The 20,584-nt window shown below is 32.5% G+C and overlaps 3 protein-coding genes across 8 annotated transcripts; all 3 read left to right on the top strand.

The window, feature by feature from the left end:
- Positions 1-92: 92 nt before the first annotated feature.
- Positions 93-6,658, top strand: LOC108329737 (ninja-family protein AFP3-like). 2 transcript variants are annotated; one of them, XM_052868009.1, is made up of 3 exons: positions 93-219; positions 4,756-5,137; positions 5,925-6,658. In XM_052868009.1, exons 2-3 carry the CDS (start codon positions 4,846-4,848, stop codon positions 6,332-6,334), a joined length of 702 nt encoding a protein of 233 aa, XP_052723969.1. In that variant the 5' UTR covers positions 93-219; positions 4,756-4,845; the 3' UTR covers positions 6,335-6,658. The 2 variants fall into 2 exon arrangements, with proteins under 2 accessions (XP_052723969.1, XP_052723964.1); XM_052868004.1 differs by lacking the exon at positions 93-219 and adding an exon at positions 4,456-4,658.
- Positions 6,659-7,204: 546 nt separating this feature from the next.
- LOC108334030 (glycerophosphodiester phosphodiesterase GDPD6) lies at positions 7,205-10,926 on the top strand. Of its 3 annotated transcripts, none has more exons than XM_017569646.2 (8): positions 7,205-7,339; positions 7,597-7,775; positions 7,958-8,141; positions 8,423-8,497; positions 8,953-9,062; positions 9,438-9,656; positions 10,202-10,357; positions 10,550-10,926. In XM_017569646.2, exons 1-8 carry the CDS (start codon positions 7,324-7,326, stop codon positions 10,796-10,798), a joined length of 1,188 nt encoding a protein of 395 aa, XP_017425135.1. In that variant the 5' UTR covers positions 7,205-7,323; the 3' UTR covers positions 10,799-10,926. The 3 variants fall into 3 exon arrangements, with proteins under 3 accessions (XP_017425135.1, XP_017425117.1, XP_017425107.1); XM_017569628.2 differs by having other exon boundaries at positions 7,208-7,339; positions 7,427-7,775; XM_017569618.2 differs by lacking the exon at positions 7,205-7,339 and having other exon boundaries at positions 7,346-7,775.
- A 5,818-nt stretch (positions 10,927-16,744) lies between these two features.
- On the top strand, positions 16,745-20,519 carry LOC108324502 (glycerophosphodiester phosphodiesterase GDPD6). Of its 3 annotated transcripts, none has more exons than XM_017557450.2 (8): positions 16,745-16,911; positions 17,238-17,416; positions 17,598-17,781; positions 18,063-18,137; positions 18,593-18,702; positions 19,077-19,295; positions 19,843-19,998; positions 20,194-20,519. In XM_017557450.2, exons 1-8 carry the CDS (start codon positions 16,896-16,898, stop codon positions 20,440-20,442), a joined length of 1,188 nt encoding a protein of 395 aa, XP_017412939.1. In that variant the 5' UTR covers positions 16,745-16,895; the 3' UTR covers positions 20,443-20,519. The 3 variants fall into 3 exon arrangements, with proteins under 3 accessions (XP_017412939.1, XP_052727783.1, XP_052727782.1); XM_052871823.1 differs by having other exon boundaries at positions 16,911-17,024; XM_052871822.1 differs by lacking the exon at positions 16,745-16,911 and having other exon boundaries at positions 16,926-17,416.
- The last annotated feature ends 65 nt before the right edge of the window (positions 20,520-20,584 follow it).

Below are 20,584 nucleotides of genomic sequence, written 5' to 3'. Positions count from 1 at the left end.
TAAATAATATTAAAATATTAAGGAATAGTAAATTTTTTTTTACTATAAATAGCCATGGGAGGGAAGGGTATTTGGCACCAAGAGAAGAGGAATCAAGTGAGAGCTTGAGAAATAGAGAAGAAATAGTTAGGGAGAAATTTTTAGTTGCAAGAAGAGTAGAGGTTCTGAAGAGTTTTCGGGGAAACAAATTCGGAGCAGGAGATTAAGTCTGGAATAGAGGTAGGGGAGCTAACTTTTCTAAGCTTTTATATTATGATTTAGTACTGTTTTATTACTATTCATGTCTTGAAATTATGTATGAATATTGTTAATGCTTACTGTATGTTTATCTATATTGATATTCGGTGTAAATATTATATGCTGTTGTTTTGAATCTGTTAATAAGAAATTTGTTAAAAACTAGTTGAGGAACACTTTGGCTAAGGAAAGACTTGGTACTTAAGTTGTCCATTGTGACGCACCTCTCTTTCCTGGAAGTCTACTCGACAGGTTTTTAACTTAAATCTTGTGTACAGATTATGTACTGTTAAATTATTATGTAATATATATTGATGGAATATATTCAATTTGTATGATTTCTGAAATGATTGAAGTTTATTTGATTTGAATTTATGCATCTGAACATGTATGAGTATTACGGGGAAATGTCGTAAGGGTATAATATGAGTCGAGGAATGTGAGTATGGTATGAGTCTCGCGGAGAGATTCTGTAATGTCATGGTATGTGTATGAGGATTATGGGTAGATTTCGTAAGGGTATAATATGAGTTAAGGAATGTGAGCATGGTATGAGTTTCGTGGAGAGATTCTGTAATGACATGGTATGTGCGTATATGTTGATGTTGAGGGTCATGAAGTTGGAGGTTATCCTGATACTCTAATAATCATTCAGTCTCAAGTAGAGAATGATGAATTATGTGGTGAGAGGGGCAGGAGGTCCTGGTCTATGTGCCGGTTTAGGACATAGTGAGGGGACTAACCTTGTGAATGGTATGGAGGGCAGAATGTCCTGGTCTATGTGCCGGTTTAGGACATAGTGAGGGGACTAACCTTATGAATGGTATGGAGGGCAGAATGTCCTGGTCTATGTGCCGGTTTTGGACATAGTGAGGGGACTAAGAATGACATCACAAGTGAAAATCCTTCCGTTGTATCGCTCATCAACATATCGTTGGGATAAGTGCCTATTGAATATCGTGGGAATAAGTGCCTATTGGGTATTGTGGAATGAGTGTATATTGGGTATTGTGGAATGAGTGTTTATTGGTATTGTGGGATGAGTGTTTATTGGGTATTATGGAATGAATGTCTATTAAGTATTATGGTATTTATTGGGTATTGTGGGACGAGTGTCTAATAGGAATTGTGGTACGATGGTATGAGGGTGTCTGACATAATTATTATATGATGTTTGTATCGAAGTAATTATGCATGTCTTATAAATGATTTGTTGCATGTTAGCTCACCCTACTTGTTTGTGTTTTGTGTTTGGGTATGTGCGATGATCGTATAATTCGTTATACGGGAGCAGATGAAGGAATGTCGCCTCACATAGTACCAAGGAAAGGGAGGAGTAGAAGAACTATAATTAGAATCTTTTTACATGTATAGACTTATATCAACTAGGAAATTTTAAAGGGTGAGATTACGGAATGTTACCGTAAATGTAATGTTAATTATCAAGTGTGAAAATTTGGGATGTTACATTAATGTGAAAAGTTGGGATGTTACATTAATGTGAGAATTTGGGATGTTACAATTATGATAACACTCCTCCTAGTTAGGTTGGACCAAAGTTAGAAGAGATGTCATGGAGATGGTTAAAAGGGTGATATGGTGCGGAATTTGGTGGGGAAAATAGCTAAGGCTCTCAACCAAAGATGATTTAAGATGGAAGGGAGTGGTGTTTGATAATGTTCAAAAAAATGTTATGCCAACTCTTGAGGAAGGTAGCTAGAGGAGACCACTTGAGATGGTAGCGTAATAATATAACTTCAAAGTAAAGTCAACACATGACAAGCTTGTTCCAAACTGGGAAGGATAATAGTGAAAAACTTGGGAACGACACATATCAACTATAAACTTAGACGAAAAGTATACCAAACATGTGGAATACCACATACATCAAGTAAATAAACAACATGTGCATTTGTCAAAACTAACTTATACATAAATATATTCAATACATAAATTAATAATATGAGAAAAAAACTAAGTTATTAATGGTCTATGACTAACAATATAATAATGATCTAACTCATCTTTTAAGAAATCTATGACAAAACTTCAATTTTGAAGACCAGAACTTATAAATAAATACATCAGATTCAAATTTAATTTTATCTTGGCCATGTGGAGACGTATACAACAACTTTGTTTTTATGAAAAGTAAATAAAGGACATGTGCATTTGTCAAAACTTTGAAAAGAAAATCGTACTCCCTAGTAGTGCTCTTTCGTTCAACACCACGTTTATCATTTCATTCCCATGTACCAAAGTTCGAATAATTCATTTCCACCTCCCACCCTTTTTTAACCACAATAATATATTTACAAGGAAAAAAACATAATATTCTTTTTTAAATATTTAAGAGAGATTAATGCATTTTTCACATCTAACCCATCAACATTAAAGTAATCACAAAGAAAAATAAGAAACACTTATAATTAAAATCGTCCTAAGCACACTGTGTCTAAGCAAATATTATCGTTAACTAAAATTAAAAATATATATATTTTTTCAAATAAATCTATTTTTCTAAAAATTAGTTAACTAACTATTTTAAAACTTTATTTATATAAATAGATCCGTTTGTTGTTTATAGGTCAGAGTTCGGCTCTTTGTGAAGAGTTGTTATTCATACCATAAACTTCTTACCGATCATTGTTCACATAGAATTTTAATTCAACATAAATAATAAACAGGTTTGTTAGAGTAAATAAAATTTGGAGGGTTGACTTATATATATAAGTTTATTTGAGAAAAAAAATGAAACATAATTACAAACATGGTGTAAAATAAATTTGGCATTAAAATAATGACAGAGAAATTGACTATGGATTAATTATTTCTAACAAGAAACATTTTTTTTTTAATTTTAAACTTTATTAGTTTGAGTAGACCATCATAAAAAAAATTCAAACTAGACGTTTTCTATACTTTTTAATATTTTCTTTAAATAATTTTTTTTATAAATAAACCTAAATGTTTTACATTTTTATTGTTAATTTTTAACTTTACATTAAATTTCTTTTCAAATATTTTCACTTACAATTATTATTTTATTTTATTTTTCTTTTAAAATCTTAATTTGGTCTTCTAATATAAAAAATTTAATTAGATTTATTTGGTTATTTTTTGTTAAATTAACGTTATTAAAATTTATATTTGATATGTAAATTTGAACCAAATAAAAATTATAAATTTAATTGAATTTCTTTTATAAGAATTAGATGACCAAAATAAGATTTTAGTCTTATTTTTCTAACTTGTTACATACACTAAAACTTTATTACATAAATTATTAACCAAATAAATATAAATTTATCAAAATTAAATTTACAAAAACAACTATAATTGTAATATTTTATTGTGATAATTTTTCTATTACCATAATTATAATATATTTAAATTATCTTATTTATTATAATAAATTTTCAAAAAATTTATTCTCGATTAATTTATAAATATAAAAATAAATATATTTTCTAAATTTATATTCACATAAATTTATAAAAAATTATAAATTTTTAATAAAGTAATTTATTATAAATAAACATACATATTTATAAAACTAAAAAAAGGTTATTAACAATTCATTTATCGAAAAATAAGATTTCAACAGCAAATAATTTATAAAAAAGCGATTTTGAAAAAAAAAAGATCTAATAATTTATTGAAGTTAATAAAGTTGAAAATGTTATGAGAGTGAAAAAGTGAAAGAAAAAAGTGAGAGTTTTCCACAGATGTTGGTGCTTCTCGAATTTAACTTGACCTTGATACCCCTACCATGTTTTTCAAATTAAACGGGAACCTCGTACTAGGGTGAAGTAAGAGTGTCGTATTGTAAGCAATGACAGTGACAGTGAGAAACGATTTGAGTTGTGAGAAGATGCGTGTACATTGCTTAACACGTGGAAAATTTGAAATGCGTTTTGAAGTTTCACGGCTCTAACAACATGACATCAACTCCCACACCATTCTCTTCTCCAAATTAGTATGTCCTCACCAACTCAACATAATTTATCATCACACTTTTTCACAGTCTGTCAAAATATGTGTAAAATCAACTTCAAAGAATTTTTCATTTTCCTGTTTCTAGGTCACTTCCTGAGTACAATGCTGACATTGTGTGATCCATATCCTTCTCTTTTTAATTCTTTCGTTTCTCACAGTAGTACCCACTTGTTTTTTGTGGATCGGATGTTCGCTCCCTAAAATCAAAACAGAGCTTGCGTTTACATTTTGACTTTCCTCTTTTATTTCCTTTGCGTTATTATCTTTTGTGTCACATGTACTATATAATCCTCTCAACAACACTTTTTCCCACTGTGGAGGAACCGGATACCCTTTCATTTCCTCCTAAATTTATGTCTCTAACTTCTTCAAAGGAGTTCTTCTCTTCTATCACTTCACCTTTTTCTTCCATTTCAATGGAGGTGACCATAAACCACAAGAAAAAAAATAATATAAAGCTGATAACTTGATTTATTCATTCATACCAGAAAGTGACGGTCTTTTCTTTTTCTTTAGCAGGGATTTTATTCTGACAAATGGTACACTAATTCTGACCAGATAGACCTTACTCTCAAGCTTTCTCCCTCCGGTCAAAATGCAGAGGAAAAGATGGTTGGGGAGAAAGCCCAGAACAGAATGATGGAAAATCAAGAGAATCCCTTTGTTGTTTGTCTGGCAGAGGGTGAGATGGGTCTGGTGAGGTTTGGGGACTTGCAGGCAATGAGAAGAGTGAGGACTGGAAAGAGACTATTGATGAAGAAGATGCAGATGGCTGTGGCTGCGGCTGCTGATGCAGAGAAGCCTTTTCCGGTGTCTCCGCCTGGTGTTCAGCCACTGCCTCCTTCAATTGATGGTAATTTCAAGATGTTTGCACATCCTTCATTGGATCCATGGCATGAAGGTAACCCTTTTGTTTACCATGTCATAAGTACACACTTTTTTTAACATAATTCATGCAGTTAGATTTAAGTTAACGCTGAAATGTTGCTGAAAAAAAATTCTAGGATTGCTTATTTACAATCTGATAGACCAGAGTTTTATGAGTACAGATTATAGTGTTGGTGGTGTATCCCACGTGGGTAAGTGGGATGATAAGTATGGAAATTATGAGGAACAGAACATGCAGACAGAAAAACAACATTGCTGATGTGAAATTGTTGTATGTTCTGAGTAATACATGACCATAGTTCCATCATTCTTCTCTGTAAAATAGATCTCATTCTTGTAAATTGAAAAAATAACCAACTTCACTGATAACAGACTCACTTCTTTTTTCAAATTGAAAAACGTTACCTATCTCGTGGAATGGTCGAACTATATACGTGTGATGATTGTAGACCATACAATAATTTCTGATAATCGAGATAGTGAGGTAATTGAGACTATGACTTTGAACTGGGGCAGTTCCTGAAATTAACACCGGTTACCATAATCTAAATTGTCTTATCAAGATCAGAAATATGACTAACATTTACAAACTCCACAAATTTCCGTGCTAAATCTGCCTCGTTGGCATTTTCATTTAGCTTAAAACATTCGTAATTTTGGATTCAGGGTGGTTGTTCTGTACATGACTTGTATTTGGAATTATATCAGAAGTTTCGTACAGAACATTATAATAACTTGCAGATATATGACACTATATTACTGATAAACAGTTTTGTGTTGTTATCTTGCTTATACTGAAGGAGGAGTTAGTTCGAGCTTCCAAATATCACCAAAGCAGGAAATTGATCCCATGGTTTCCCCAGAAGCAACGCAGGAAACGACAGTGTGGCCATCTGAGTGTATGGTTGAGAAGCCGGCGAAAAAGCTTAAACATAAAAGTGATGCAATGAACATTGTGAGAGAAATGCCTTGCGTGATTAGTGCTGGAGATGACAGAACAGGGAAGAGAATAGAAGGGCTTCTTTACAAGTATAAGATAGGGCAAGTTTGTATTGTATGCGTCTGCCATGGCCGCTTCCTCTCACCCACAGAATTTGTGATGCATGCTGGTGGCAAGGAAGTGGCAGATCCCATGAAACACATCGCTGTTTCTTCTGATTCCTTTTATGTCAATGGAGATGGGGCTGGTTTTATCACACACCCCTTCTAGAATGTTTTGAAGCAGTTAAGAATCCTTAGTTTTCCACAATTATATATCTTATCCCTGGTTCTTATCATGACAGTGTAAAACATGGTTTTCCGCATTTGCTAACCTTCAGATGAAAATAATTATAAATATGGACCAAAACTTGGATAATTAAGAATACAAAATACTCTCTCAACAAAAAAATAATTTGGTTTTAATTATATAAAATGGTTTTGGAAAAAAGTTTTCCAGAACACATGAAATATTCCCCGAAAAACCTTTTCGAAATGGATTTTGGCAACCCTGGAAGTGGCGGCAATAATGGAATTGGGAGTGTCTGCAATGCAATGGTGAAAGATATTCCTTATATTGATGCAGGAAGAAATTGATGGAAGTGTAGAAGCAACTGCCAAAAAGGAAATGCAATATCTTGTGCTTGATTGCTTACTATTAGGACAACGGACCAATTAAAAATTTATGACACTTTTGCCTGCTCATATTGTCTGGCTGTTTTTTACTAATTTTAAAAATAGTCTTATATGTTATCTTTTATTTTAACAGATTTTGAAATCAGATGAAAAAAAAAAATCTTTCATTAAATTTCAATTTAATGAAAAACAAAATGATGTGGAGAGATTTTTGAATTGGAAAAGATAGGTTTAAAATTATAAAAAAAATTGGAAGGATAAGATAAAATAATTGGAATACAAAGTGAAATAATCATATTATTTTACAACAAAAAAAATAACACGATAATTAAAATTTGATGAAGTTTCAATGCTTATATTGTTTTATGAAGGAAAAAATAGGTTAATATTTGTAAATCCTTTCAAATATCTGAGAACATGATAAACAACTTGTATATGAAGTGGTCTTAGTTGTAAGACATGAAGACATGATAAAATCGTTCTCACCAATACTGACCAATCGTTCATCATTATTTTATCCTTATAATCTATGTTATATAACAGTTATTGGGCTTGAGATTGAAGTGAGGAACATAACATAATTCGATGGCGTCCTTACCCTGTAAGGATCTTTCACTGTTCAGAATCCTTTCATCTTTCTTTTCCGCAGTCTTTTTCTTTTCATTTTGTATCCCTTTATTTCTTCCAGTTGATCTTGGCAAGATGGAAATCTGGGTACATGTGATCTGTAACCGTTGTTTCTTCCGCAGTCTCTTTCTTTTCATTTTGTAACCTTTCAGTCAACGTTCAAATTTACCATAATATCCATGCCATTCTCTTCGTTTATTTTCTTCTCTTCAGATGTGTGTTTTTTAACAGGTTTTGCTCCTTTTGTGTTTCTATTTCTTGTTATTGGGTGCACTGCAAGGCCTTTTTATCCTCTTCCCAACAAAGTTGATGGGGGAAGTAGGAAGCCCCTACAAACTTTTCGCCCATATAACATTGCACATCGCGGTTCAAATGGAGAGTTTCCTGAAGAAACTTCTGCTGCGTATACGGTGAAGACTATTTTTGTGCAAAACTATATTCTTTTCCTTTATCTGTTTCTGATTTGGAAATCGACTATAATTATTTTTTCAGTAATTATGCGCAAACTATTATTAGGTAAAATGTTGATGATATAGGAACCATCATTTCTATCGTTGGCTTACGGTTGCCCAAAAACGAATGTTTCCTGCAGAAAGCTATTGAAGAAGGTGCAGACTTCATTGAAGCTGATATCTTATCATCCAAAGATGGTGTTCTTATATGTTTCCATGATTTCTACCTTGATAATATTACTGACATCGCAAGTCACAAGGAGTTTGCTGATCGTAAAAGAACGTATGAAGTCCAAGGGGAAAACTCCACTGGGTTCTTCACTGGTAGAGTAGCTAAACTTGCTATACTTGTTCAGCTTCTTTGCAAATTTCCTTAATAAAATAATTAGGGGGTTAATATGATTGATACTGTCTATGACATAAATGCATAAGCTTGAAATTCGCCTCTGATTTCATTGTTTTTAGTAACGTGTATCATTAAAGGTTTGCGTATGTTTCAAGTTCTCTAGTTTTGTTGAAAGTCCTATTTACCGTCTAAACAATGTTTCTTCATGTTGTAATTATCGAATTTTCCAAAATAAGTTTACTTGTTTGTATATTTTCAGTTGATTTCACATTGAAGGAGTTAAAGTCATTGAGGGTGAGACAGAGGTTTGAAAACAGGGATCAACAGTTTAATGGTTAGTCCCTTCTTCCACAGAGTAGTCTCTCATTTTATTATTTGCCATTTTTTTTTGCTTGTTTGACTTGTTCATTCATTGATTTGGAAATATCATGTTACCACTAAGAAAATGCAGTAAAGACAATACAACCACTGAGACACAGACTCTGCCCTCGCTGGTCTAAGGCACCAAATCCTCTCCACTATCTCCCACCCTCTCCTTCTTCACTTTTTCTTTCCTTCCCCATCTTGCAATTTTTTTTTTCTCCTCTTCAATGCCTTGCTGCTAACTGTGCACTGTGTTGCAGTATTCCCTACTCACTGAAGAGTAGACTTATTTTCCTTCTTATTTTTAGGGAAGCTTACTGCTGATGACTTTTGTTTTCTTGTGATTCGTGCATGGAACTAATATTGCTTTTGCACACATAAAAATCAACCGTTAGTCCATAACTTTATACCGGTAATCTATTTCAGGAAAGTTTCAAATCATCACTTTTGAAGAGTTCATTAACATAGCACTGGATGCACCCAGAGTTGTTGGAATATATCCAGAGATAAAAAATCCAGTATTTATCAATCAACATGTGAGTATTTCTTTGTAGAATCCAACAAATGCCTAAATGTTAGGAATATATTCGGGGGGGAACGGGGTGTGGACTTGAATCGACAAAGATTAAGTTGTTATGAAAGGCAGAGCTATTGATATATAATTCATCTAACTGAAAAATATAATTGAATCCACCAATTTCCAAATTAAGGCTAATGAGTATTACTGGAGGTAAGATTATGTTGTTGGAAGTTTCTAAATGCAAATTACATTAAGAATTCTTAAATGTTTTACCAAAAATCTTACAATGTCATGCTTGCTAATTTCGTCTTAATAGTATAATGTTTTAGCCAAGTTCTTTAGGGATTTTGTCTTCTTTCCCTTCATTAAGTCGAATTGATACAATCAACAGGTTAAATGGTCAGATGGCAAAAGATTTGAAGACAAGTTTGTGGAGACACTTCAGAAATATGGGTTAAAGGGTTCCTACCTGTCAAAAAATTGGCGGAGACAACCTGTATTCATTCAGTCATTTGCTCCAACTTCACTCGTGTATATAGCAAATAAGACGGATTTGCCCAAAATTTTCTTAATTAACGAAGTTGTTATTCCAACGGAGGACACCAATCAGGTTTGTAATACATTTTACCCCATATGTGCAAGCTTCTGTAGGATTATTGAACTTCTCTTCTGTCTGAAAGTTTTCAGAACAAGATGCATTGTTAATGGAGTTAGTTATACTAGTGAAGTTAATAATTTATATCATAACTCAGACCTTAAAAAATTAAACTATAATGAGAAAGCATAAGTACTCCCCACAGTGGAGCTATATTCAACATTTTCTTTCTTATTCTTGTGCAAATGGGGGAATGTAAACTAAGTATTCAGACTACCTTTTCGATTTCTTCTCTTCTATTTTCAGCTTTCCATTGTCATTCTTTCCTGTACAGTCAATGCTAGCTTCCTTAAATAAAATGTTGAAATTGGAGAAAAAAGCCCTTTCCTAGGAGTTTATCCATTCCTAGTTGACTGATCCTGGGCTATCCCTATTTCTTAGCAGCATTTATGTAATCTCTACCTTTTCAGAAGTAATACTGTCCCCATTTTATGTTATACTGCTGTTTTGATTGCCTATATCAAAGTCTAACAAAATAGTACTGTGATGATTATGTGCAGTCATACTGGGAGATTACATCTGATGAATACCTAAACTACATAAAACAATATGTTGTGGGAATTGGACCATGGAAGAACACGTTGGTACCTGTGTTAAATAATTATACGGAAACTCCTACTGATCTTGTCTCCAGGGCACATGCTCATAATCTGCAGGTACAGTTCTTTGAAGCTTTTCTCATGATTTATGGATTTGATACCTTTTGGAAGATTAAGCGGATTATTCCTTTATTCTGTTGCCTTATCTGTTGTGACATTTCTCCTTTTTAATTTGTAATCTTTGTATTGTCTTCCATCAATGGTTTGGAGCCAAACAAATGGCAATATAAATTGCTATTGTTGGTGCAGGTGCATCCATATACTTACCGAAACGAGAACTGTTTTTTGCCCTTCAACTTTAGTCAAGATCCGTATGTGGAGTATGATTACTGGATCAACAAGATAGGTGTTGATGGTCTGTTTACAGACTTTACTGGTAGCCTCCATCGTTTTCAGGAATGGACCTCTAAACATCAAGATGATGATGATGATGATGAAGATGAAGATGCATCCAGGCTATTGCATAAAATTGCATTGTTGCTCTCCTCTTATAATTGATCTCGAAAGTTCAAATATTGTAGTTAGAGTTGGGATTAATTTACTGTGTTCAAAAAAGCTTATATTAATATTTACAAGTGAGTTCTCGAGTAGAAGGTTATCTGACAATTAAGCAAAATTAAGCATCACTAATCACAATATAAATCTCCACATAAAGTTTTGGAATTTCTCTAATAAAGATACATACTGCCTACCGTACTTATAAATTAAATTTTATTGTTGGTTAAAAATTATTAGAAATATAAACGAAGTTTGTTAAATAAAATAAAAAAAGTAAAATCGCTATATTATATGATTTGTAATAAATTTCAACGAATAAATACTAGGATGTTTGTGGTTAAAAGTGCGCAAAAAAAAGGGTCCCTCTCAGCTATAAGGAGGTGTTTTATTTCAGGTGATGCCTGCAGAAGCAGAGTTCTACAACATACAATTCTTTATAAGCAGAATTCTGCGATTAACAAGTGTTGCCACTCAAATTTTACTAGAGTCCAGATTTTATTCTGGTTTTTTGTTTGTTTTCAAAATATATTGATTTTTAATATTTAAAAATATTAAAATCAGTATACAACAATACGTTTTGAATGTAAAGGAGAAACAGCACCAAAAATTAAGAAAAAAAAAAATACAGAGACAAGGAATACACCAAGGAAGGGATGTTTTTACTTGTATTAATTTTGTAGCACCTTAAATGAAATGGAGCGTTTCAATGTTATTGTACAAAAAAAAAACATACTGAAAAAACATGCTGAAGAAAAACATAATAAAATGTATAAATAAAGATGCCAAATATTTTTTTTCTTGTAAATTATTTATTACTTTTTTAAGATATCAATGTCAATATTAATTCGCCAATTATTAGTAAGGTAAAAGAATGGCAATTCTAGAACTAAAGTAGTTTACTGAATTATTTAAAAAATAAAAAGAGATTTTATTAAAAAAGGTAGTGAGTCTAAGTTTATATTTAACAAAATTTATATTTAATAAGGTTATAGCTAATTTGAATTTGATTTGTTGTAAATTTCTTTACACGTTTTCTTATATAGATAAAAAAATAGTTTGTAGCCCATTAGCATATAATCTTTTTTTAATATATTGCATGTTAAAGTCTAAGTATTCCAAATCATTTATATAAATTCAGGAATAAGAAATAGTTTTCCTTACTTTTTTTACTAAAATTTCATCTGAATTCCTCAGCTCACAAAACTAAAATGACCACAACAGATTATAATAGCAAATACATAAAATAATTACCATTTATATCATCTGATGTCTCTTCCAGTTTTCCAAAACAAACTTATAAAAACAAAAGAAAACAATTATATATGGGCAGTGTTTGGAATAATGAAGTTCTTTTAAAGTTGCTCATAGTTTTAAAACACGAATATCTTGAATTTCTTTATTTATAACTATCTATTATTAATTATTTTTTATAATTGTCACATATTTTAATTTCACTTTTCAAATTCATTATTAGTAATTATTTTATTTCAATTTAGATTAATAAGATCCTTAACTATTCCTCAATAATAGCAAGAAAAAGATAAAACAAAGAGGATCTATTATTTTTCTCTAATTGGCTTTTAAAAGGTTAAGAAAATATATTTGTATACAAACATTTGTTAATATTATGTGAGATGTTAATTTTGTTTTATGAAGAAAAAAATAGGTTAATATTTATAAATCCTTTCAAATATCCAACCACATGATAAACAACTTGTAAATGAGGTGGTCTTAGTTGAAAGACATCTTGACTTAAAACGAAACAAATGTTTAGACAATAATTAATCAAATAAAAAAATATTATATAAATCTTCTCTACTTAAAGAGATTATCCAATACTAAACATTGTTTAGACAAGAAAATTTATACATGACCAATCAATATAGAGATTTTTTATCAAAATTGAAAAAGAATCAAATAATATTTGTGAGGATTAGTTTATTTATTATCTCTAACTGTGGCAAAAACACTTAATATCATTTTTACTCGAATTAAAAATTTCATTCTTGAATTAATGTTAGACGTTTTACTTTAAGTCAATCCTAATGTTATTGCTTTGAAACATACTTTATATCCTCATAAATTTTAAATTATTGTTTATATGCTAAAAAAACATCATATTTAAAAGAAGAAACAATTACCTACCAACATGATCTCGTTGGTAGAAACTATTATAGTTATAAACATAAATCAAGTGAAGGTGTCACAGTACACCACTATTTTTTTATAGAAAACAATAATATTAAAAAAATTGATTCGTATGAATGAAAATAAACATATATGAATTTGTGAACTCTTAAAATATTCACCTCAATAAAATAATATCAACAAAAACTTATATCAATAATAACTTGTTCAAATTAAAGAGAAGATTATAAACTCTACAAGATTTTTTTTTTAAATAATAATCAGTTTTAAAAACTAAAAATAATTATTCACTATAATAACTAGTTTAGATATCAATTTATAAAGTAAAACTTATTGATATATGTATTATGAATAAAAAGTTATAATTATTTCTAAATTAGACATAAATTAACCAATAATATTAATTATAAGATTGTGAGTACCAAACTATCAAATGAATTATTAAAAAATTAATGTAACTTGTAACATTCCAGAAATTCACTCCTTTAAAATTTCAAAATTTAAATATTGTAATAATACAATTACGGTAACACCCCAAAACCTCAAACTTAAATCTAAACATGAATTTTAAGCTGAGAGTTATCTGCAAAGATAACATTGAATCCTTCTAATTTGTTCTTCCATCTCTTCCTTCCTTTGCACAGGGTCACGCGACAATCCTTCATCTGCTCCCGTATAACAATTACGTTATACGATCATCGCAAAAATTAAGATTTTCTGACACAAGCAAACAAATAAGGGTGAGCTAACATGCAAAACATCAATTATAAAACATGCATAAATGCTTTGATATAAACATCATATAAAATTTATGACAGACATCCTCATATACCATCATACCACAATTCCTACTAAACACTCATCCGGATGATACGTTGATGAGCGGTCACGGGAGGTTATGCACTTGTAATGACTTCTACTTTTTCTTATAATTTCACTTCCAAAATACTTCATACCATTCACAAGGTTAGTCCCCTCACTATGTCCAAAACCGGCACATAGACCAGGACCTCCTGCTCTTCTCACCACATAATTCATCCTTCTCTACTTGAAACTGGATGATTATTAGAGTATCAGGATAACCTCCGACTACAGGACCCTCAACATCAACATATACACTAATACCATAACATTACAGAATCTCTCCATGAGATTCATTCCATACTCATATTCTTCAACTCACATTATACCATTACAAAATCTCTCCATAATACACATATCATGATCAGATGCATAATTTCATGTCATACTATGCATAGTACACTTAATTCCACATCAACACAACAGTAACTGAAATTGGAACCAAACACTAAGAACTCTGACCGAACGTTAAAGACCGAACGCTAATAGCCTAACATTATTTAGACGACTACTGTTTGGACGAACGCTATGGACCGAACGCTATCTGCTGAACGTATTTTCTGAACACCATTTGACTGATCACTATTTGGACGAACGATAGGAATTCATGCTGTATTGGTCGAACACTAAAAGACAACTTTGTATTGACCGAACACTCTTAGAACGAACGATATGATCAAACACTAGGCCGAACGTTCAGAACCGAACGCCAGATCAACCCGATTGGAACGAACGTTCAAACACCAAATCTCACCGAACACTATAAGGACGAACGCTAAGCTTGAAATTCATTTAACCTAACACTATTAGGATGAACGTTTTGAGTCTTATTTGAACATCTAACGTACTTTGCCAAACACCTAAAGTACTGATCGAACGTATTCAAACTACACCTCAAGTTACCAAATTTAGATCGAACACTAGCTACCTGAGAAAAACTGTCATCAAGACTAACGCTCGCTATTACTAAAGGACGTTCGCTATCTGAGAACAAGGAACATCAAGACCGAACGCTCTCTAAAACCTACGGACGTTCGCTATCTGAGGACAAGGAACATCTAGACCGAACGCTACAGATTCCTTCATGAAAATACTTAATTAAAGACGAACGCCCTAATTTACTAATTCGCTGTATACAGTTTGGACGAACGTCCAACATATTTCTAACTTTACCTAAGGACGAACGTTTCTGGACGAACGCTAAACAACAGGCCGGACACGAACGCCAACAAAACGCTAATAAGACCGAACGCTCAAGAATTCCAAACTTAAGATTTATTGAATTAGGACCCAACGCTACAATCACTAATTAGCCATAGCGGACGTTCAAGATTCAAGCCTGATAATACTAAATTATGTCGAACGCTATAGTTACCAATTTAACAACGAACGTTCAAGATTTAAAACTATAAATACCAATTTAACAACGAACGCTCAAAGTTCATTATACACTCAGACGAACGCTCAAAATCCATTATACATTCAGACGAACGCTCAAAATCCATTATATACTTAGACGAACGCTCTAAATCCATTATATACTTAGACGAACGCTCTAAATTACTATTAGAGACTACCCAATTAAAACCGAACGTCCAAGATTCAAACCTAAGAATACCAGCTTAAGGATGAACGCTCACTAACACAATTGAACCAAGGTCGAACGTTACACTCACAATGAAGGACGAACGCTAACTATAACACTTAAGGACGAACGCTCAATATAACACTTAAGAACGAACGCTCAATATAGCACTTATGGACGAACGCTCACTATAACATTTAAGTACGAACGCTCAATATAACACTTATGGACGAACGTCTAAATTACAAACGAACGTGAACGCTCGTTACCTTAGAACACCATAACCGAACGCTTAACCCATTCCTGCCGACCACTAATTGGTCGAGCAACTTGGACGAACGTCCGATTTTGACTCATCAAAATTGGACGTACGCGCGTTCTGCAGAATTCTGCAGAATCGCGAAATCCAGAAACCCAGAAAAAAAACCAGAAACCCAATATTCATCCCCAAATTCCATATTTTCATTATAAATCAACAATTAAACAAAAGATCTAACTCCCCTTACCTGGTTTTTCTCCAAGCACAACCATCCTACAGCCAAGAACTCTGCCCCGATTGGAACGACGTAAACGTTCGGTTGAAATGAAGCCCTCTACTTCACGAAGGCCATGGTAGCATCAGAATAGAATTCCTACGGTTCAAGGTGCTGGAATCTTAGAGAGAAGGGAGAGAGTTTTGGAATGAAGTTTTAAAGAGAGAAGAAATGTGTTTGGAAAAATGAATACCGGCCTCCCTTTGCTAAGCTTCCAGTAAGTAATAATGCACCTCTAATAATGCATTCTAATAATGCAAGGAGTGGGTCCCCTCATTGCTTCTAAACATACGGTCCTCACATAACTTAGTCACTAAAATAAAATAAATAAATACTTTGGAGTAAATAAATCATGCTAAAAGAGAAACACACAATTTATATCAGCTCAAGGTGCTAGTAATTGTTATAAAAAATTTGACATATTTTTAAAGAAAAATTTTAAAAAATTACGTTTATAGATTTGTCACCTTTTTAATACCAACATCATATGTAGGGGTTGATACTTAAATTTGTCACTTTTATCAACATCATTTTATAAAAAATTAAAAAATAAAATAAAAAGGGAAAATTATAGACTACTTACAATAAAAATTTAAAAAATATCCTTTAATATATTTAAATTATTATATTCATTTATTTTTATTTATTTATTATTTTGTTCTTTCTTAAAAAAAATACGAAAGTTTACATTTTATAATTATTTTATTTTTATATTATGGTATGTGTTAACCGAATATAAAATTGTGTTAAACGAATATAAAAACGTGTCATGTAAAGATTACTCTAAAAATTCTGTTTGTGAAAAATGCTGAGAATATTCGTGGAGTCCTGTATTTTGGGCGCTAATCAAACACCACTGACCAATCATTCATCGTTATTCATTCATTCTGAAGATAAAATCGTTCTCACCAATACTGTTATATAACACTTATTGGGCTTGAGATTGAAGTGAGGAAAACAACATAATTCCATGGCGTCCTTACCCAGTAAGGATCTTTCACAATTCAGAATCCTTTCTCCTTTCTTTTCCGCAGTGTCTTTCTTTTCATTTTGTATCCCTTCATTTCTTCCAGTTGATCTTGGCAAGATGGAAATCTGGGTACATGTGATCTGTAACCGTTGTTTTTCTTAATTAATCAACTACCCTTTCGCATTTACTTTCTGAATGGATTTTCTCTCATGGTAGATTTCAGATCATTGAATATCGTGCCACAGTTTTATCACTAGTTTGAGTCAACCTTCAAATTTACCATAATATCCATGCCATTGTCTTCGTTTATTTTCTTCTCTTCAGATGTGTGTTTTTTCGCAGGTTTTGCTCCTTTTTTGTTTCTATTTCTTGTTACTGGGTGCACTGCAAGGCCTTTTTATCCTCTTCCCAACAAAGGTGATGGGGGAAGTAGGAAGCCCCTACAAACTTTTCGCCCATATAACATTGCACATCGCGGTTCAAATGGAGAGTTTCCTGAAGAAACTTCTGCTGCATATATGGTGAAGACTATTTTTGTGCAAACCTATATTCTTTCCTTATTCTGTTTCTGATTTGGAAATCGACTATAATTATTTTTTCAGTAATTATGCACAGACTATTATTAGGTAAAATGTTGATGATATAGGAACCATCATTTCTATCGTTGGCTTACGGTTGCCCAAAAACGAATGTTTCCTGCAGAAAGCTATTGAAGAAGGTACAGACTTCATTGAAGCTGATATCTTATCATCCAGAGATGGTGTTCTTATATGTTTCCATGATGTCAACCTTGATATTACTACTGACATTGCAAATCACAAGGAGTTTGCTGATCGTAAAAGAACGTATGAAGTCCAAGGGGAAAACATCACTGGGTTCTTCACTGGTAGAGTAGCTAAACTTGCTATCCTTTCTTCAGCTTCTTTGCAAATTTCCTTAATAAAATAATTAGGGGGTTAATATGATTGATACTGTCTTGACATAAATGCATAAGCTTGAAATTCGCCTCTGATTTCATTGTTTTTAGTAACGTGTATCATAAAAGGTTTGCGTATGTTTCAAGTTCTCTAGTTTTGTTGAAAGCGCTATTTGCCGTCTAAACAATGTTTCTTCATGTTGTAATTATCGAATTTTCCAAAATAAGTTTACTTGTTTGTATACTTTCAGTTGATTTCACATTGAAGGAGTTAAAGTCATTGAGGGTGAGACAGAGATATAAATACAGGGATCAACAGTTTAACGGTTAGTCCCTTCTTCCACAGAGTAGTCTCTCATTTTATTATTTGCCATTTTCTTTTGCTTGTTTGACTTGTTCATTCATTGATTTGGAAATATCATGTTACCACTAAGAAAATGCAGTAAAGACAATACAACCACTGAGACACAGACTCTGCCCTCGCTGGTCTAAGGCACCAAATCCTCTCCACTATCTCCCACCCTCTCCTTCTTCACTTTTTCTTTCCTTCCCCATCTTGCAATTTTTTTTTTCTCCTCTTCAATGCCTTGCTGCTAACTGTGCACTGTGTTGCAGTATTCCCTACTCACTGAAGAGTAGACTTATTTTCCTTCTTATTTTTAGGGAAGCTTACTGCTGATGACTTTTGTTTTCTTGTGATTCGTGCATGGAACTAATATTGCTTTTGCACATATAAAAATCAACCGTTAGTCCATAACTTTATACCGGTAATCTATTTCAGGAAAGTTTCAAATCATCACTTTTGAAGAGTTCATTAACATAGCACTGGATGCACCCAGAGTTGTTGGAATATATCCAGAGATAAAAAACCCAGTATTTATCAATCAACATGTGAGTATTTCTTTGTAGAATCCAACAAATGCCTAAATGTTAGGAATATATTCAGGGGGAACGGGGGTGTGGACTTGTATCGACAAAGATAAGTTGCTCTGAAAGGCAGAGCTATTGATATATAATTCATCTAACTGAAGAATATAATTGAATCCACCAATTTCCAAATTAAGACTAATGAGTATTACTGGAGGTAAGATTATGTTGTTGGAAGTTTCTAAATGCAAATTACATTAAGAATTCTTAAATGTTTTACAAAAAATCTTACAATGTCATGCTTGCTAATTTCGTCTTAATAGTATAATGTTTTAGCCAAGTTCTTTAGGGATTTTGTCTTCTTTCCGTTCATTAAGTCGAATTGATACAAACAACAGGTTAAATGGTCAGATGGCAAAAGATTTGAAGACAAGTTTGTGGAGACACTTCAGAAATATGGGTTAAAGGGTTCCTACCTGTCAAAAAATTGGCGGAGACAACCTGTATTCATTCAGTCATTTGCTCCAACTTCACTCGTGTATATAGCAAATAAGACGGACTTGCCCAAAATTTTCTTAATTGACGATGTTGATATTCCAACGCAAGACACCAATCAGGTTTGTAATACATTTTACCCCATATGTGCAAGCTTATGTAGGATTATTGAACTTCTCTTCTGTCTGCAAGTTTTCAGAACAAGATGTATTGTTAATGGAGTTAGTTAGATTAGTGAAGTTAATGATTTATATCATAATTCAGACCTTAAAAAATTAAACTATAATGAGAAAGCATAAGTAGTCCCCACAGTGGAGCTATATACAACATTTTCTTTCTTATTCTTGTACAAATGGGGGAATGTAAACTAAGTATTCAGACTACCTTTTCGATTTCTTCTCTTCTATTTTCAGCTTTCCATTGTCATTCTTTCCTGTACAGTCAATGCTAGCTTCCTTAAATAAAATGTTGAAATTGGAGAAAAAAGCCCTTTCCTACGAGTTTATCCATTCCTAGTTGACTGATCCTTGGCTATCCCTAGATCTTAGCAGCATTTATGTAATCTCTACCTTTTCAGAAGTAGTACTTTCCCCATTTTATGTTATATACTGCTGTTTTGATTGCCTATACCAAAGTCTAATAAAATAGTACTGTGATGATTATGTGCAGTCATACTGGGAGATTACATCTGATGAATACCTAAACTACATAAAACAATATGTTGTGGGAATTGGACCATGGAAGGACACGTTGGTACCTGTGGTAAATAATTATATGGCAACTCCTACTGATATTGTCTCCAGGGCACATGTTCATAATCTGCAGGTACAGTTCTTTGAAGCTTATTTTCTCATGATTTATGGATTTGATACCTTTAGGAAGATTGAGCGGATTATTCCTTTATTCTGTTGCCTTATCTGTTGTGACATTTCTCCTTTTTAATTTGTAATCTTTGTATTGTCTTCCATCAATGGTTTGGAGCCAAACAAATGGCAATATAAATTGCTATTGTTGGTGCAGGTGCATCCATATACTTACCGAAATGAGAACATTTTTTTGCACTTCAACTTTAGTCAAGATCCGTATGTGGAGTATGATTACTGGATCAACAAGATAGGTGTTGATGGTCTGTTTACAGACTTCACTGGTAGCCTCCATCGTTTTCAGGAATGGACCTCTAAACATCAAGATGATGATGATGATGATGATGATGAAGATGCATCCAAGCTATTGCATAAAATTACATTGTTGCTCTCCTCTTATAATTGATCTCGAAAATTCAAATGTTGTAGTTAGAGTTGGGATTAATTTACTGTGTTCAAAAAAGCTTATATTAATATTTACAAGTGAGTTCTCGAGTAGAAGGTTATCTGACAATTAAGCAAAATTAAGCATCACTAATCACAATATA

The sequence above is a fragment of the Vigna angularis genome, chromosome 1 (assembly GCF_016808095.1).
Source record: "Vigna angularis cultivar LongXiaoDou No.4 chromosome 1, ASM1680809v1, whole genome shotgun sequence".
Classification (NCBI taxonomy): Eukaryota; Viridiplantae; Streptophyta; class Magnoliopsida; order Fabales; family Fabaceae; genus Vigna; species Vigna angularis.
Note: the sequence above shows the minus strand (reverse complement) of the source record. Positions and strands in the feature narration are given on the sequence as shown.

What these genes read in the sequence shown, in the direction of transcription:
- LOC108334030 (XM_017569628.2), top strand. Translation starts at nt 7,545, where the DNA reads ATGCCATTCTCTTCGTTTATTTTCTTCTCTTCAGATGTGTGTTTTTTA. An exon ending in CAGGGATCAACAGTTTAATG is followed by an intron (nt 8,498 to 8,952) that starts GTTAGTCCCTTC and finishes AATCTATTTCAG; the next exon opens with GAAAGTTTCAAATCATCACT. An exon ending in CAGTATTTATCAATCAACAT is followed by an intron (nt 9,063 to 9,437) that starts GTGAGTATTTCT and finishes TACAATCAACAG; the next exon opens with GTTAAATGGTCAGATGGCAA.
- LOC108324502 (XM_052871822.1), top strand. Translation starts at nt 17,186, where the DNA reads ATGCCATTGTCTTCGTTTATTTTCTTCTCTTCAGATGTGTGTTTTTTC. An exon ending in CAGTATTTATCAATCAACAT is followed by an intron (nt 18,703 to 19,076) that starts GTGAGTATTTCT and finishes TACAAACAACAG; the next exon opens with GTTAAATGGTCAGATGGCAA. An exon ending in CAACGCAAGACACCAATCAG is followed by an intron (nt 19,296 to 19,842) that starts GTTTGTAATACA and finishes GATTATGTGCAG; the next exon opens with TCATACTGGGAGATTACATC.
- LOC108329737 (XM_052868004.1), top strand. Translation starts at nt 4,512, where the DNA reads ATGTACTATATAATCCTCTCAACAACACTTTTTCCCACTGTGGAGGAA. An exon ending in TTTCTTCCATTTCAATGGAG is followed by an intron (nt 4,659 to 4,755) that starts GTGACCATAAAC and finishes TTTCTTTAGCAG; the next exon opens with GGATTTTATTCTGACAAATG. An exon ending in ATTGGATCCATGGCATGAAG is followed by an intron (nt 5,138 to 5,924) that starts GTAACCCTTTTG and finishes CTTATACTGAAG; the next exon opens with GAGGAGTTAGTTCGAGCTTC.